The 19,234-nt window shown below is 38.0% G+C and overlaps 1 protein-coding gene across 1 annotated transcript in view; it reads left to right on the top strand.

Annotated features, from left to right (window-relative positions):
* Positions 1-19,234, top strand: part of THSD7B (thrombospondin type 1 domain containing 7B) — a 929,494-nt gene that overhangs the window by 864,930 nt on the left and 45,330 nt on the right. Inside the window, exons 17-19 of the mRNA XM_061439032.1 lie at positions 8,605-8,746; positions 10,066-10,181; positions 12,244-12,361. Of these exons, the coding sequence (XP_061295016.1) occupies positions 8,605-8,746; positions 10,066-10,181; positions 12,244-12,361 (376 nt within the window). The remainder of the gene's footprint in view (positions 1-8,604; positions 8,747-10,065; positions 10,182-12,243; positions 12,362-19,234) is intronic.

Here is a 19,234-nt window from a genome sequence, read left to right as displayed (position 1 = left end):
AGTCCATATGGACTGTGCGATAACACATTTTGGGAAACATGGACTTGCAGATTTAAAGACATAAATGAATGGAAAGTTCTTGATAAATTACAAGATTATTAATTTATTATCTATAGGAATCAATTGTTATCCTTAAGAATTCCTCTATAAGTTTTTTTTTTTTTTTTTTTTTGCCATTCTATGCAGCTTGTGGAATCTTAGTTCTCTAACAAGGGATTGAACTCAGCAGTGAAAGCAGAGTCCTAACCACTGGCTGCTGCTGCTGCTAAGTTTCTTCAGTCTTGTCCGACTCTCTGCGACCCCACAGACGGCAGCCCACCAGGCTTCCCCATCCCTGGGTTTCTCCAGGCAAGAACACTGGAGTGGGTTGCCGTTTCTTTCTCCAATGCATGCATGCCTGCTAAGTTGCTTCAGTCGTGTCTGACTCTGTGCATCCCCAAGGACAGCAGCCTACCAGGCTCCCTGTCCACAAGATTCTCCTGACAAGAATACTGGAGTGGGTTGCCATTTCCTTCTCCCCCTAACCACTGGACCACCAGGGAATTCCCTCCATTCACTTTAAATAAATAGTTTTTGAGAATACATTAAATGCAAGGCACTGCACCAATGAATAAAACATCATCTCAGGGAGGATTTTGCTTTTATGCTATCAATTTCCAAGAGCTCATGCCTTGTCTCCCCAAAAGATTTACATTTTACAAGAACATCTTAAGGTTTTATAAGGAAGTATAGTTATTTCATCCTCCCTATAAAACAAAAGTGTTTACTAAATTTGCCTCTGAGGAAATTAAGTTTAATTGACTCAACCAAGTTTAAGCCAAGATTTCAGCCCCATCACTCCAACAGTATGTGCTAAGTCGTTTCGGTTGTGTCCAACTCTTTGTGACCCTATGGACTACAGCCTGCCAGGCTTCTCTGTCCATGGGATTCTCCAAGCAAGAATATTAGAGTGGGTTGCTGGGCCCTCCTCCAGGAGATCTTTCCAACCGAGGGATCAAACCCACGTCTCTCACGTTTCCTGCATTGGCAGGTGGGTTCTTTACCATTAGAGCCACCTGGGAAGCCCAATGTATAGTATAATAATGGATAATTTGGAAACACAAATAACCCCAAATTGTAGCTGATCAAATGAAATATAATGTTATTTCTCTCCCAGCAAACAGTCCTAAGGATTTGCTGGTGGGGAAAGGATACTCTCTGCTCCATACAGTCATACTGGGATGCAGGCTACTAGATTGTCTACCACCTTCAAGCTTGGCTTTCAAAACCATTCTACTCATCACCATGCCTGCTCCCTCGAGAGGGTGAAGGGCATGGAGGAAACATGTGGGAGGTTTTAGGGTGAGAGGTGGAGTGTCACACATAGCCTCCCATTTACCTTTCGTTTATCAAAGCTCAGTTACCTGGTCACACCCACCTGCAAAGAAACCTTGGATATATGGTCCACTCCTGTGCCCTGGAAGAAAGGAGACAATAGATTTTGATGACTTAATAACAGTGTTACAAAAATCTTTCTTTAGGACTATTTAGCTCAACATTTCCAAAATGGATTTGATTATGAATCTCTTTTCTCTCAGCACCTATGAATGCACTGTAGAATATAACATTCTTTGGAAAAAACTGCAATCTGGAGACTGTGAAACCCCATAATGAAAAGAAACCTAAATTTCCCAGCATGATAGATATTTTTAAAAACTTTTAAAAATGTTAATTTAAAAAAATTATTGGACTATAATTGATTTATAATATTGTGTTAGTTTCAGGAGTACAGCGAAGTGAATCAGTTACACATACACATGTATCCACTCTTTTAGATTCTCTTCTCGTATAGGTCATTGCAGAGAACTGAGTAGAGTTCCTTCTGCTAAACAGTATGTACTTAGTTATCTGTTTATATATATACATATAGCGTATATATATCGGAGAAGGCAATGGCACCCCACTCCAGTACTCTTGCCTGGAAAATCCCATGGATTGAGGAGCCTGGAAGGCTGCAGTCCATGGGGTTGCTGAGGGTCAGACACGACTGAGCAACTTCACTGTCGCTTTTCACGTTCATGCATTGGAGAAGGAAATGGCAACCCACTCCAGTGTTCTTGCCTGGAGAATCCCAGGGACGGGGGAGCCTGGTGGGCTGCCCTCTATGGAATCTCACAGAGTCAGACATGACTGAAGCAACTTAGCAGCAGCAGCAGCGTTTTATATATATATATATATATATATATATATATATATATATATATATATATATATATAATATTAGTCATTCAGTTGTGTTCAACTCTTTGCAACCCCATGAACTGTAGCCCATCAGGCTCCTCTGCCTATGGAATTCTCCAGGTAAGAATACTGGAGTGGGTTACCATTTCCTTTTCCAAATACAGAAAACCATGTAAAACAAATTGTACAATTTAGTTATCAGGCAAACGCTTTTGAAACAGCCACCCAGGTTATGAAATAGAAACTTGCCAGCGACTTACAAAGAGCTTCACAGGTTATATCCTCCTCACTCTGGTAAAATTAAACTCTGTAAAGACTTCTATGATAATCTTTTTTCTTACTTTCCTTTAGATTTGTAGTCTGAGTGGGTCAGCCATTAAGTTCAAACCTGTTTTTACATATGCCTTTAAATCTCCTTAAAGCTAGCTTCTCTCATTGCTTTCTTTTTTTCTTCCTAGCAATTTACTGGTAAGGAAATGGGTCGCCTTTTCTACTGAATTTCCCAGTATGTCTCTTAAATTGCATCCTTGTGGTGAAATTTAACATGTTCCTCTGTCCTTAAATTTCCCATAAATTGGGAATAGCATGCAAAGGCTTAATCAGAATCATGTCTTTGGCAAGACTCCTTCATAGAAGACGTGCTCTTTCTCAGGAGGCACATAATGTATGGTTATAGCTTTTTATGTGCTTGGCTAACATCGATGGTCAAAGCTTAAACTCATTATCATTTAGGAAACAGAAAACGGCAAACTTCCAATTCTATTATCCTTTCACATTTACTTGTGGGAGTACTACTATAAGGAGAAATTTTTATCCCAACTGATATTTAATCACCTACTGCTCTATTATGTAATAGAAAAGGCAAGGAAAATGCTTATTCGCCATTTATTTACCATTTTTCACAACGAGGAGTTGTTTACCTAGCATCTTTGACTATATGTGACTATTTCTGTATCATAATGAAATCATAGATTTAAATAAATTTGATATATGTTAACTATTTTCAGTGATCACCTATACGAACGCTCAGCTTGTCCTAGTTGTAGTGTGTTTTAAATTTGTTCTATGAACACTTTAGTCAAGACTCTGGTGGCCTTTGTTAGCCTCCTTGTTACCCACTATGGTGCAACGTTTCAGGCTTATTTTATACATTTTCTTTGCCAGACTTAGAATCAGCTGTTTCTCTCTAAAAACCCCTGGGTTCTTTTGGTGGAAATAACTCTTTGGTGCCATAAGAAGAACTTCAGGGATACTGAACTTACTGGGTTCCACAGCTGCTAGACCATTTCAGTGAGTGGAATTTTGAAATATATGCTATTATTTCCTTTATTTTGAAGATGAAATACTTCTTGAGTTCATGTTATGAACTAAAGGTATTTACTTAAGTTCTATCTTACATCTATATCTGCTTTATTTTATACTAAAAATCCACTTTTTCAAAGATACTGGAGATAGAACAGAATATTTCATAATTATACATTTGCCCTATTCAATATAACACAGAAAATAGTCCCTATACTCCACCAACATGAGTTAAAATGTTAAAATGCAATAAAATTTAAAACGGTCATATCTTTTACATAGGTTCTCTCATTCTTTAACATTTGTATTTTATCTGTGTTTTATTTATGTGTTCTTTCATATTTTGTCATTTCCGATATGACCAACCACTTATTTTTTAAATAGGAGTTTTCATCTGTTTTTTTTATGCATGTCTGTCTTCTGCAGTTTCTTATCTATGGAAATGTTATTCTTTAATCCACTTTTCCTCTTAGCACCATTTTGTGGGATTTGAATTTGATTTCTTTCTTCACTTATTTCTCCAGGAAATCAATTTTTATGAACTTTTAGAAGCAGGTGTGATTGAGGCTTGTTTTTAGCTAATTTCATTTTTGTGGTCCAGGGTTCTCTGCTTTTGTTTGCTTGCTTTGAGTGGTCAAAAATTTAGCAGATTCATGAAATTTACTGGATCCATTTTCCTTCCAACTTTGTTTACTGGCCTTTCTTTTCCTTCACTGCTAGTCCTCTTATTTTGAGCAATTTGGAAACTCTTCCCACCAGTTTCTTTTCAGTGCAGAAAATCATCCTGGAAGGCAGTTTTGGCTTATAGTGTTGAGAATTCACTGGATTCAGGTTGCATCAGCCCCCAGAACCTGTCCATGGATTCCGTATATTTGCTTGCTATTGGAGTATGCAAAAGCCTCCTACTCCATGGTTTAGTTTTCCAGTTTGGTGTTTTGGGGTATACCAGACACTCCATTTTTTCCTGGAAAATCCCATGGACGGAGGACCCTGGTAGGCTATAGTCCACGGGGTCGCGAAGAGTCGGACACGACTGAGTGACTTCACTTTCACTTTTCACTTTCATGCATTGGAGAAGGAAATGGCAACCCACTCCAGCATTCTTGCCTGGAGAATCCCAGGGGCAGAGGAGACTGGTGGGCTGCCATCTATGGGGTCACACAGAGTCAGACACAACTGAAGTGACTTAGCAGCAGCAGCAGACACTCCATTTTACCTTCTCCTTTCCCCTGTTGGATGCTGATATCACACAGGTTCTGTAACTTCAGTCCTTGGTCCTCTCCTATTCAAATTTTGAGGTTTGTGAAGAAAACTTGTCATTAATTTTACTGAGCATGTGGTTGGTTTAAAAGGTTTTGATTTTGCTCTTCTTGTTGCACTGTGATATGCAAAAAACTTTTTTTTTCACTTTCTGTAACCATTTTCTCAGAATCTCTGAGGAAGTTTCCTTACATAGCATTGTTATACTATTTGGCATCTTTTATCCCACTTTTTCAAAAAAAACAAGACTCAACTTCATAGCATATATATTCCCTTTTTTGCCTCATGAAATATAGAGAAAGGACTGATTAGCTAAATGGAGAGATTGTCTCAGAATTATCAGAATTTTCCATTCTGTAACAGAATAAAAACCTTGGGTTTCAATATCTGATGAAAGCTGACAAGGCCAGGCCTTGGGGATTCATGCTTACCTCCAGACAAGAAATTTAGAGAGTGAGTTAAATTCATAAGTACCTGGACTTATGCCAGGTTTTATTAAATTATCATTGTTAATATTAATAGTTCAGTATTAGAAAAATACAAAATTATATATTCTTCATTGGATTTATTTAGGATATAGCATCTAAGTTATCTTTTATTTTTATATGGGTAATTTAACACTCATTTACTGTTATAATTTATTCATTTAATGGTAGATTCTATTATTCTGGGAGCTGTCATTTGGATTTTATGGAAAAAGTATGGGAAGGAGAGAAAATATTATATTATCTTTTTATCAAGAATGCAGACCTATGGAGAAACCTTACATTTAGGCAATGTGATCATAATCCAAGGTTAACCATTTGTCACTAAGGGCAGTTTACAAAAATCCAGTCTTATTACCCAGGAAGAAGCAAATTATCCTACACCAAATATTTATTATTTAGTTTTTAGGATAACCAAACATTATCCTACACCAAATGTTTATTATCTACATACTTTGTCAGAGACATAACAAGGCTCTCAATGTCCAAGAAAATTAAGACACACATTCTCCAAATAGCCCATGGGAAGGAATGCACACATATCAATACAAGTACAGTGGAAATGTTTACTTGATAAGGTGAGTCCACTTATAAGGGTGCAAATAAATCAATGGAGGCTCTCAGAGGGAATATCTGATTTACTTTTGACAGATGAATACAAATATTCAGGTCAGGCCCAGGGATAGAGGCCTCACTGCTAGAGAGAAAAAAGGTATGAAGGTGCAATATTATATTGTAAGATTAAACTTTAAGGTAAGTGCTGGTTTTCAAAGTTTAAAAACCTAATCTCATAAAGGGCTTATATACTAGATACTATTGGTTCTTATTGGTCATCTCCTTCCCTAGCAAATAAACTTTAGCTATCTAATGTTGTCCTTTATAATGAGACTGGTTTAAAGTTGATTTGGCGTTAGTTATCCACACATCACATTCTCACTTCTCTATTTAGGAAGTTGACAGTGTCTTTTTATGAATATTCTAGGGGAGAGGAAATTCAGGTTTATATTTGAAGAGTTTTGATCCAATAAAGAAATCATCTAGATATAAGGCTCCTTTGCCATCCATTTTTTTTCTTAGCCAACCCCTATCTGCCTTGTGACCTAGTCATTATTTTATGAACTTCCTATAAAGAGCTAACAGAGAGAAAAGAGTAAGGAGAAACACTAATTCATCTATTAGTTGTTAGCAGTGCTAGGGCAATTTTTATAAGGTAGAATATACAGATACCATATGAGATTAGGTTGGATTGTGTTTGTGGATTTCATTCACCTTCTTTGCCTGTTTCTCTGGACAGCGTTAGTAAGAGAGTTAGCTGCAGTGCTGGTTTTCAGTATATTAATTTCTAGAAAGTGATAATTAAAGTCTACATGGTTAAGAATGACAATCAGAGAGTATCATTATAAAAGCATATGTAGCAGACTTAGAGACTGATAAGAGTGTGAGGTATGAGGGAAGGTACTCTTAAAAACTACCAAATTATGCTCCTGCCCCTTTCTCACCCAGGTCTGGATGAAGAACTGAGATATAGAATATGTAAGTGAATTGTTCAAAGTTACATAATTTGAATTGTGTATGCATGTTTTCATGTGTGTTATTTTCTCTTTTGCTTTCTTTGGTGGTCTAGACTAAGCAAGTTCATAAATCTTATACACATTCACCTTGTTCAATCATTGACTTTTTAAGGTAGAAAAGTAGTAGAACACTAATCAGGAGTAACTTTTAAGATGCTTTCATTTTCTTTCATTGGTAAATCATTGAAGTTATCACTCCTTCTCATAAGAACAATCAAATTAATTGCTGAATTAATAGTAAATTATTTGTAAGCGTTAGCATGGGATTCCTTTGGAGATAATTAAGAATAATTACCTGGTTTCAATGGCCCTTCTTGATCATCTAGAGGCAATTTGATGTAATTAAAATGTAAAAATACTTTATAAGTATTGACAGATTATCCAACTATAAAGTCACATAAATAGTAAATGTGTTTCCATGGCTCCAAACATTTGAAAATAGAAGAGAATTTTGTAGCATTTTTCTATATATTTCAGTGTATTCTAACATTATCACTTTGCTTAGCAGCCAAAATTAAGTTTACAGGTTGTGTTCTTGCTACAGTGTCTGAAAAGGTAAAAGAATAAAAGTTAAAAAAAATCCCAAATATGAAAATGATGGTTTGATGACATGAATTCAGAGACTTTTCTCTTTCCTGTGGTTTAAACATCTATGTGCCTCTAGATTTCTGGATCTGAATTATGTTGTATATAATGGTGTTACCTGAACAACCATGTGTAAAATATATACCAGAATTTTCAGGGAGTGACACAGGAAGTAGAAATCATGCTCTATTATGTCCTCCAAGAATTTATAAAGAAAAGGAGGAGATGGTATAATAAAGAAAAAAGAATGATCATATAAAGGCAAATGCAACATATATGTTTATGTTTGGAGTCAAATACTGTCTAGTAATTCTTGAACATGGGTGGAAGCTTGCTTAGGATGGAAGAGAAGGACTTGTTATTATTAAAAGAAAGACTGTCAATGATGAAGTCTTGATTAGTGTTCTGAAGAAGAAGTAGGAGGAAGATAGGATATAGGACATGGGAAAGGAGATTATTCTAGTAGGGAGAGCTTCTGAAGGTCCTCTGTGAGTAGAGTAGATGGATGACAGATGGCAGGCAGGTTTACCTGGCTCAAGAATGTCATATGCATTGAGGCAATAAGAGGACATGTAGACCCATAAGTAAAGTGACTTTTGTGAGAGATTTTTGAAGTTCCTGTTTATACATTTATTTTGCTGAAAGGGCAACTGCATGAAGTAACTAATCTGTGGATCATAAGGCCTCCCAAATAAGTGGAAAGTTTTGTTATATTGGCAATATTGATTTCATAATTCCCTCTCTTTGTTCTGTTTTTTAAAAATATTTTCTCATTAAAGTGTTCTGTGTGGTTATTTATTTGGGGCTGGACTAGCCGGAGACACAAGGGATATTGTCTTCCTTTTCTCATTCATTTATACATTCAAAATGTGTTCATCTCTTGCTACCTGGCAAATCAATTTGAGAGTACAGAGTGTGTTTAGTGGATGAAAATGGTCCCCACGTGCCTAATTATTCATCATAATGTAGAACAAGAAAGAGTTGTCAGGTAGAAAAACCAGAAACTACTTACATTGAATCCCATAATGATTTTATTTTCTAAATATTCTGTTTCATACTCTATGCAATAGTCTCTTCCCTGTAGGTGTTGTACATGTGCCTCCATGTATACAGATCAGCACATTCAATTTATCAACAAACATAAGTTCTTTCTAACTCTGCCTGCTCTTTGATTTTCATAGTCGTGTGATCCGCACACAATGCAGAGAAGAACCCGTCACCTGCTGAGGCCTTCCTTGAGCTCGAGGACGTGTGCTGAAGACTCACAGGTGCGGCCCTGCCTTCTCAATGAAAATTGCTTCCAGTTCCAGTACAATCTAACAGGTATGGCTGTAAACCACAAACCATGGAATCATGCTGTCCTAGAATGCAGCTCTCTCATGGCTTTTGTTATTTCAAGAAACTAAAGCTTGTGATGTACTTGCTCTACGGGGCTCACCAAGGATAAATGGCAGGCCTGACTGGACAGGGATATTTTAGAGACCTCCTTATTCAGACGTGGAATACCACTGTGTTCAGTGTCTGAAACTAAAGGACTGTATAACTATGTTGATCTGTTCCATGCAGCAATGATACCCAGAATGCCATGACATGTGGAATCAGGTTAAGTTTCAGCATTGACTTCAGTACTGATAACCAAATGGCCAGCTGCCTGAAGGGGCAAAACAGTTGCCTTTTTCTGAAACAAATTTTCCACTGAGGTCACAGTGGCACTACTGAGATTTCTCATGTAGAAAACCTCTAGTAAATTCTGTGAGACTGTCTTTATAGGTGAGAGTTGACCTGTTGTATTTGTCCTTTTTCCTTCATTAAAGATCCTTTAGATCATTAGTTTTCATACTAATTTTCCAAAAATAAAATAAAATTTGCTCTACTGAAAAAGCATGTCTTTAAAATGCTGATTTTGCTCTACATGGACTTGCTCTTCCTATTAACTTTTAGATCATCTACCAAATATGAAAAATCTTCTTAGAGAGGTTCTCACTGTATATGATTGAGGATCTCTTTTTCTACCCACACCAAAATAAAATTTTTTAAAGAATTAGTTATGGGATGATTTATTCTAACTCTCGCTGTTGAGTTTGTAATACAGTTAGCCAAATCTACAAAACCTTCTCTCATGAGAGAATAATTTTATTAAAGTGAGAGTTTTCAAAATGGCCCTTTTAGTCATGACTTCTTTCCCTTTGGGGGTACCTTTCTTGGCTCCACTGTACCAAATATACCCAATGATTTAGATAATTATATTTATTTTTTGAAAATATCTTCAAGTTGATATCACAGACTAGCATCATTTCTGTATGTTTTTTCTTTCTCAATTACATCCAGCAATTAGATGATTCCAAACTGGTGGTCATTTGTGCTTAGGTTTTTTCCTTTTCCTACCTCGGCCACCTATGAGATGATTTCTATAAACTATTTGGCTTCTGACCTCAAGAAAGCAAATTCACTTCTATTTGGTGATCTGATTGATTGATTGTTTTGTAATTAAAGAATTGCATAATGCTTTTTTAAGCCACATAGAAATGGTTTTAGGATTCTGTGTGCACTATTCTCCACTGATGCAGAGAATCAAAGCTTTGTTGTCTTTTGCTCACATGGTCATAACTTTGAAACTGAGTGTGGTGACCCTATGCCCGTAGAGTGGAGCACATGCCAGCTGAGTGAAAATGCAACCTGTGGGCAAGGCATCAGGACCCGCCTTCTGAGCTGTGTGCGCAGTGATGGCAAGCCTGTTGCCATGGACGAATGTGAGCAGGTAAATATGTGTATCTTGGTCTGCAACCTTCACAATGCTTACTATAAATGACCCTCCCAGTTTCTTCTCATCACAGCTTAGGTTCAATTAGAGTAAGAGTTACTAGTATTATACAGTTACAACTCATGAGTTTGAACTTAGTTAAAATGACAGGAAACGTCATTTTGCATTGGAGAAATGGGTTCATTAAAAATATAGTTCTTCATTATTTCTAAGAACTTATTTAGATGTACTTGCTTGCCAACTAACAATTGACATCATTGACTCTAAAATTGATTTTTAGTATTGGGCAGATGATTCAATTTGCCTAAGTAGGAAACACTGTCCCTTGCATGTAAGATGCATAGTGATACTTGCTATTAGAATACTCTGCTAATTTTCTTAGCAAATGTTTGCTAGGTAATAAACACAGTGCATTTTTCATCTTAAAATAAGCTAAATGTCTCTCTACCAAGTTGGGTAGAGTTGGTGGGTTTTGAATCTTTCTAATTTTATATTTTTCCCCATCACAAAATATGTGGAATTTGGACAAAAGCTATAATCAAATCTCTTCCCCAAAAGCTGACATTTCCTCCCCAACATATAAGTGAAATGCCCTATGATGGCAGTTTAGAAACAAAGATGACCATACGCTATCACATTATAAGAATCACTAAAACAATCTTTGGAATAATTGGAAATGTGTGGGGTCAGTGAACTCAGGTTTCACGGGAATGTCTTTAGCAAACTGACAAAATAAAAGTTGTCTCATTCTCCTTAGATAAGTAGAGTCCACAAGTGAAAATTAAAATTATCAGAACAAAACCTCCTCACTGATCCTGAGTTAACCTTATTAAGTATTACCATAACATCGCTTTCAACCAGCAGTATCACCATGGACCAGCAGAAACCCTGAAACTAGACCATGTGAAATCAGATGTGCCTTTAATGAAATTCTGAGACTGGTTCATACAGAGTTCTCTCTAACAAGTGTCATGATTTAACATTTTGTTTCATCTCCCTCTCAAGACTGTTGTCTGCTTCAAGAAAAATAAATCACCAACCTACAACAACTCAAGTAAAAAATTTACATTTAGTGTACATAGTAAATCTTTCCTTTTGATATAAAAGCAGTATAAACTATTCATTAATAGAAAAATTAGTTTCTCTTCTTTCTAAATACATGTTCAACAAATATTTAAAGTCCCAAATTATTAACCTAAGCAGGATATCCACATATCTCAAATGGATCAAAGATCTTATGATGTCATTTCTAGTTCATTTCTAGTTTGCCCATATAGTAAGTAATCATGCTGTAATCAATAATTTTAGCTCAGAATAGACATTGCTAATATGTAACATATATTGAATGTTAGCATTTTCCTCAATCACACAATGTACAATTCCTAAAACTGAATATTTTGGTATTCTTTCTGTGTCCCTTGGATGATTTACTCTTTCAATAAGACCTCTTTTACACTGGCCATTAGAAAATGTGTGATTTTGCCTAGATGTGGGTTTAAGAGAGGACAAGAGGAAAAGAAACCGTATCGTCAACTTTTCCCTTGATTAAGATCATGTTTATGTTTTTAGCTAATCGGTCTTTTGTATGAACTTTAGATGGGTTGTTGATTTCAGTTTTATTCTTCTACTTACTGTTTAGCCTAGGTTGCTGTTAGTGTGAGCTCTCTATATACTATTCTATATACTATTGGTCTATCCAGAGGGCAAGATGCCTGAATTTAGCACTGAGGCATCCCTCTGGTTCCTTGCTGGCTGAGTGACAGGACAGATCTCTGTGTAACGTAATTGCCTGCTTTCCTGGTCCCTTAAATGTGGGTCTATTCTAAAGTTGAAGGTTTTATCAAAAGAAATTTGGACTGACAAGTTTCTATGTCATGAAGTAAGGATCATCATTTTTTCAGACTTGCCATCAGTTTCTATAAGCCAGGCTATTTTTCTCACAAAAACATAGCAAAATTATTCTCACAGAATAGAGATTATTATCCCACAAAAGGATAGTGATTTGATTTGATGTTGCGATGAATTCTCCAGTACAATCATATTTCCTTCCCATCTGCAGCGTAACTTGGAGAAGCCACAGAGGACAAACCTTCACTGCCTGGTGGAGTGTGTGGTCAACTGTCAGCTCTCAGGATGGACAGCTTGGACAGAGTGCTCACAGACTTGTGGCCTCGGAGGTATGTGGCTTTCCTGTGTTGGTTTCCATGAAACAATTCAGTTTTTAAGTACCTCTTTGTATGCCATAGCTTGATAAATGAGCATAAGGCATGTTGGCCACTTGAGGCTGACCCAGGGGAGCAGAGAAAGGGAGCCTGACTTCTTAACAGTCCTTTTGTTTTATTGTATTTTATTTCTTGAAGTATACTTCACTTACAGTGTTGTGTCAATCTCTGCAAGATGACTCAGTTATACACATATGGACATTCTTTTTTTCTTAATATTCTTTTCCATTATGGCTTATCATGGGATATTGAATATAGCTCCCTGTGCTATACAGTAGTACACTGTTGTTTATCCACTCCATATATAATAGTTTATCTCTGCTAATCCCAAACTCCCACTCCTTCCTTCCCAAACTCCCTCCCCCTTGGAAACCATGAATCTGATCTCTAAGTTCATTTGTGTTATATTTTGGACTCCATGTATAAGTGATATCATATAGTATTTGTCTTCCTCTTTCTCATTTACTTCCCTTAGTATGATAATCTCAAATTGTATCCGTGTTGCTGCATATGGCATTATTTTGTTCTTTTTTATGGCTGAGTAGTACAAGGCAGAGGGTGAAGAACTGGCCTGGTAACAGTGGCAGACACCAGAGGGGGCACTGGCCCTGTGAGATGGTGTTTATTCTGAAGGTCCTAAGTTCAACAAACTCAAAAAATGTTGACCTCCATGGTTTTTGGAAGAAGTGTGTGTTCTATAAGTCAAACTGGCTCCTATATCAGGTAAACCCCTAATAACAGTGACTTTGTATCATATTGTGCTGTGCTTAGTCGCTCAGTCATGTCCAACTCTGTGACCCTATGGACTGTAGCCCACCAGGCTCCTCTGTCCGTGGGAATTCTCCAGGCAAGAATACTAGAGTGGGTTGCTATGTTCTCCTCCAGGAGATCTTCCCAACCCAGGAATCGAACCCAGGTCTCCCACATTGCAGGCGGATTTTTTACCATCTGAGCCACCAGGAAGCCCAGAACTGGTATAGGTAGCATATCCCTTCTCCAGGGAATCTTCATGACCCAGAAATTGAACCAGTGTCTCCTGCATTGCAGGCGGATTCTTTACCAGCTGAGCTACCAAGGAAGCCCCTAGTATCATGGGTTAGAGACTAATTTTTCACTCACATAAAGGGAGGCATAGTGTCTGCTTCACAGAGTCCATCAAGAACACAGGTTGATGGAGCCCCTACCACTTAAACATAATCAAATTTTTCTGGAAGATGATATCACGCTGGTCCTGTGGAGGTTTTTATGGACCAGGGTGGAAGTTATATACATCTCTACTATCTTTACTCTACTGAATAAAATTTGGTCCCATTTCTCCAGTTCAGTGCAAGATAGCAGAGCAGGAAATGTAGTTTCTTGATGACCAATCACTTCTTAGCAACAGTATTATGGAGGAAACAGTTCCTGTGGAGGAAAGGGAGGATAAACCTTTGCTGAACAAACAGCAATTAATACCAAAGTTCCCAGGTAAGTAATGCACAATGGCAGGGAATGCAGAAGGCAGCTGGTGCTCGGGAGCTAGGTAAATGGCAACATGGATGGCACTTGAGCCAGGGACCAAGACATGTGCATGTAAAGAGAATAAGGAGAGTGTACCAGAAAAGCACAGAGCTGAGGTTTAGGATAGGATTCTGGTCCCAAAAAAGAGTTACAGTTTATCTAAGGTAAATGACAGAAATTTGGAGTAGGGACCTAGGGAAAATCCTGCTATATAGGTAATCACAAAGTAGAGGAGGAGAAAGAAGAACTGCATGTTGCAGGAATCATGGAATCTGGTAGGGAGATGGGGCTAAAAACCCTGGATCTGATCACCAGACAAAGACAGTTGGAAGGGATTTTTTAGAAGCTCTGTGATTGGACCACTGCCACTGTGATATGGGCTCATCTCTAAGCTACTCACAAGTGAATACGCTGGGACTGTTAATACTTCTCTGCCTTAGTTGGGATTGTCTGAGGGACTGAGGCAGGATACAGCATGGAAGAGGGTCTCCTCTGTGAACTCAGCTCTCAGAGCCTGGAAAGAACACAGCGGACAGCAGTACTCAGGATATGTATTAGGAAAACGTAGCTAAGGAAATTGAAATTTACTTCCTCAAAGAGCATCACTCGAAATGAAAATATGAGGCTCACAATGTCCAGTGATAACAGCATGCCATTTCGTGCACATCTGAGAGCCTGCAGAAGCACATCAGGAAACCAAGTGGTAAATCTCACGACCAAGATTTTGGTGAGTGACCTAAATTATTTTCTCAATTATTCTGATTGGCAGCATGGTGTAGTTCCCAATTAGGCATCCACTTTAAGGTTGGGTAAATCCAGGTTTGAATTGTAGCTTTTTAGGCAAACGACTTACTCTTTCTGAGTCTCAGCTTCTTCTTCTCTAAAATGGAATTCATGCACATTAGAGGCTTTGTTTAGGATTTGAGAATTAAATACAATGAAGTATATGTAGCCATAGAGCACAGTATCTGACACAGCATCGGTGTTTATTGTGTGTTAATGTTCATCTCCACCCTCCTACCCACCAGTAGGAAAGACTTTTATCAGAGACTCCCTCCGATTTTATAAAGATTATCCCACTGACTCACTTTCTCTCATCATCTACTCTCACATCTCATCCTTCACCCCACTTAAAGTCCATACATTAAAATCACAAGCTAAGCAATGTTTTGAAAATGCAAATCTGAATAATGGTTTTTCTACTGACTTGAGTCATTTATCCATTAAATAAATACTAATGTGCCATTCATAGTACAATGAGTTGGACATAAAGCAGTGAGGGGAAAAAAGACAGTTTCCTTATTCCCATGATCCCCTGATACCTACAATCTAGTTGAGGGACAACAGACAACAAGCAAGTAGGTAATACTATGTGGAAATGAAAGCACTGACAGATCACTAATTATTTGCATTAGCGATGTGACGAATGGTTGCTATCCTGTCCAGAGTGATCCACCCTGATTATCCCACAGCCAGAAGCCCTGTAGTCTTATGCTCATGGCCCTCTGCCAGGAGGTGTGACTCTCACAGTGGTAAAGAGTAGCATTAAAAAGCAGAGAAAGGATGAAGTCCTGTATGGTGAGCACAGACCACAGGACCTGTAGGATCTCACAGTGCCTGTCTGTCTATTCCCACCACCCTTCTTTATCATGTTGGATCTCTCTGCTGCAATGTAGTATATTTCAGTCATAATCTTGAGTGTCTGCTTCCTTACACTTTGCCTCCCATGGAATATCTCACTGTTATCCCACTATCACTCGCTACTACTTTAATATGTATAAATTGAATCAATTTTCATATCTGTCTAAGGAATCAGTGATCTTTTTGGAGTTCTTCATGGGTGAATCCCTCTAGTTCCCATCAAACACGCTACATGGCATATCAGGGGAATCTCAGCTAACATTTGTCATTGCCCACGTGGTTCTGTGGCCTCCCAGGTGGTACAGTGGTAAAGAATCCACCTTCCAGTGCAGGAGACACAGGGGACGTGGGCTTAATCCCTGGGTCAGGAAGATCCCCTTGAGACAGGCATGGCAAACCTCCCCCCTGCCGCAGGATTCTTGACTAGAGAATCCCATGGACAGAGGAACCTGGAGGGCTACAGTCCATGGAGTCACAAAGAGTGGACATGACTGTGTCATTGAGTACACAGAAGTGGTTCTGGACCATAGGGGGAAAGCTGGAAGGGGAAGAGCTTGCAGACTGGATCACAAGCCCAAAGGAAGTCAAACCCTGCTAGTGGTTATTTTCCTCTCTCTCTAATTGACATCATAAGTCTTAGGTATCATTAGTCCAGAATGTGTTCAATGCAAGGAGACAGATCCATTTATTATTATTCTTGTCCCCAAATCTTAATTCTGCCACTGTACAAAGTCAGTGAAACATGACAGATCTTCACGTTATGCTGATAAACAACCTTTGAAAATAGGACCCCAAATTGTAAGTTTAGTACCATAAAATATTACTTTGATTTTTTTAAGGAGTTCTGTTGGTGCTGTGGACTCATCAGACCTTGTTAGTCTAGTAGAAAAACAAAAACAAACAAGGAAAAGTCCTTTCCAAGTCTGAATCCCACTATTGGAGATTTCTAGGCAATTAGAGTTTGAACTTAAATTCATCTTTTGTAATCTTTAGAATAATAAACACTCAAAAGTTCCTAAGGAAAGTCACTGCGTGAACGAAGGCACAGAATGAATTGCACAAAGCATTTGGAAGTCATGTGATAGCTTCTACTGCACATAAATATAGCGCTAGTTACAAATCATTTCTAGCTAGCTTCTAAGGGTCTGCTAGGATAACTTCTTGGGAATCCTTTCTTGACCTTGATCTCCTAAATTAAGATGCAATAGTGTCTTTTAAAAATATTCCATAATCCTGATATTTGGCAAACCCTCCAGGAATCTAAATGTATATGTACTCCATTTTCTTTATTTATTCAATCAAAATTTATAAAGTTTACACCTATTATCCTGACACCAACTGGTATATACTTTCATTGTCAAAAGAGATACTGTGGAAAAGAAATTATATGGAGATGCTCCTATTCTCACTTCTGTTCTTGAAGGCAGAGCTGTAGAGAAGTTTGCTCACATATTTCACAACTACTCATTGGAAGTTTCCCCAAAGCCAGGCATTCTCCCAAGAGCTAAAAACACACTGTGTATAGAAAGGCTAAGATCCCAGGGAAACAAAGTCCCCTGACTTCATAAAACTAACATTTTAGTAGAGGACTAGATGGCAATGATAAGAAAGACAGGCAGATGACAAATAAATAAGTAAACATACACAAAGGTAACACACATCAATAAGCGCCATGTTAAAAAAGTCATGAGATGGAGAATAACAAGTATTTGCAGGGAAGTGAGGGATGAAAGAAGAGAGGCCACGAAGGAGGTATTTCTGTCGGAATTCAATGATGAAGTGATGCTGTTCATGTCATTGCTGTTTTCTTCACTAGGCTTTTCAGGGTTTAATCTCTAAACAAGCCTTTTTTGCATACCTGTTGCATCCAAGGCTCTATATCAGGACCTCCAGACTTCAGTATAACAAGGACTATTTTTCTGATTTATTTGTGCCCAGTCTTTAAGAGTGGAGAAGGAAATGGCAACCCACTCCAGTGTTCTTGCCTGGAGAATCCCAGGGACGAGGGAGCCTGGGGGGCTGCCATCTATGGGGTCGCACAGAGTTGGACACGACTGAAGGGACTTAGCAGCAGCAGCAGCAGCAGTCTTTAAGAAATAAAATGAAAAGGACAAAGAATAGGACACATAGCCCTTGAATTTTTAGGCATAGGCAGTTACCACCAGAACCATGCTGAGACAGTCTTCAGGTTCTATTCCTTTTATCTATTCTATTCCCGTCTATTCTATTCCATTCCAACCCACCAGCCCTCAGGCTACCTCCCATTCCAGCCTTCCAGGTCTAGTCTTCCAGCACTGCTCTTCCCTGATCAGTAATCCCTGGCAGCTGGAGAACTCTGTATTTAAACCATGCCTTAATCCCCATGCAGCACAAGCTAAAAGCAACAAACAGTGAATAGTCAAAAGCCACAACATGTGGCACAGATGAACTTGTTTCTTAAAAGAAACTAAACTCCTGGCGCTGAAAAGGTTGGAAGCTATCATTGAAACACATCTGTGCCTTGTCTCTTCTAAAACGGTGTGCCCGCAGCTGTCTTTCAGATGAGCCGCTATCTTTTTCCAACTAGTGATGGCAGCGGGGCAGGGACCACAAGAGGAGACAGTTTATTTAGTTACATTCAAGTATGCAAACAAGTTGCTTGGGAGTCTGCCTTCAGCACCTGCTGCTCTCTGTTGACTTCTTTATCAAAAGCAAAATGCACACAATTGTCTCCTTTTAGGAAGTCACTGGGTTGTCAGAAAAATCCTGGTGAGCTGGGTGTTCCAGAAGCTTCCCCAGAGCCACACTTTGCCATCTGAACCAAAGAACTACCTTGATCTAAGATGAAATTTTGAAATGAGCTCTTTCTTTATTTCCGAAAGTCTGGATTATCTCTTTAATGTGCACCCTATGCTTGGCATATACCTTCTAATTGTGTTAAAGATGTCAAGGTCAGAATAGCTTGAATCTAATTTATTTCATGTTAAAGAGAGACCAATTCTAGGTTTCCACTAAGGGATCCTTTTAGATAGATTTCAAAGATCAAAGCGTGTAATAGAAGAGCTTAAATTTTGGATTAGTCATGTTCTTTGATGAATTTTCACCAGTTCAGTTTTATGCTGAACTCCCTAAATTTAGCATATCATGAATTATTCATAATTATTATTTAACTGATAACATTCCAAAAGGGTTATTAACCCCTTATGATTTGTTCCTCTTTCATATTTTAATTCAGTGCACATGAGTTTATAGTATTTTTCTACACTGTGTAACCCAGCCTGCCGCTTGTGTGTCCCAGATGGCATATGATTATCCTGTCAACTCTAACCCATAATGAAAAAATAATTTTATATTAACTGCAGAGAATCACAAGTTTGTGATTCCAGCTTTTTCATTTTTCTTTTTTTTAAAGACTTTAAAAGGCAAGCCAGTAACCTTCATTGTTAGTGTCAGAATAAATTATGATCACTGTAGTATGCCTGATCATATGCAGTCCAATAGCTGTAACAGCTCAAACTTATTTACTATATCAAATAATTAGTTCCTATGACAAGGAACAAGAGGCTAAATTGTAGAATGGAAAAAAAAAATAAAGACTAGACAAGAATATCTAGTTTTCAAGGTGGCTTTTCCAAAGGCAAGTTAAGACTCTTGAGCCACCATTTGTAGACTTCACTTGAACTTTTTATCTGTAAAATGATGAATATT

This window comes from Bos javanicus, chromosome 2 (genome assembly GCF_032452875.1).
Source record: "Bos javanicus breed banteng chromosome 2, ARS-OSU_banteng_1.0, whole genome shotgun sequence".
Taxonomy (NCBI): domain Eukaryota; kingdom Metazoa; phylum Chordata; class Mammalia; order Artiodactyla; family Bovidae; genus Bos; species Bos javanicus.
The sequence above is the reverse complement of the archived record's forward strand: the minus strand, read 5'-3'. Positions and strand labels throughout refer to the sequence as shown.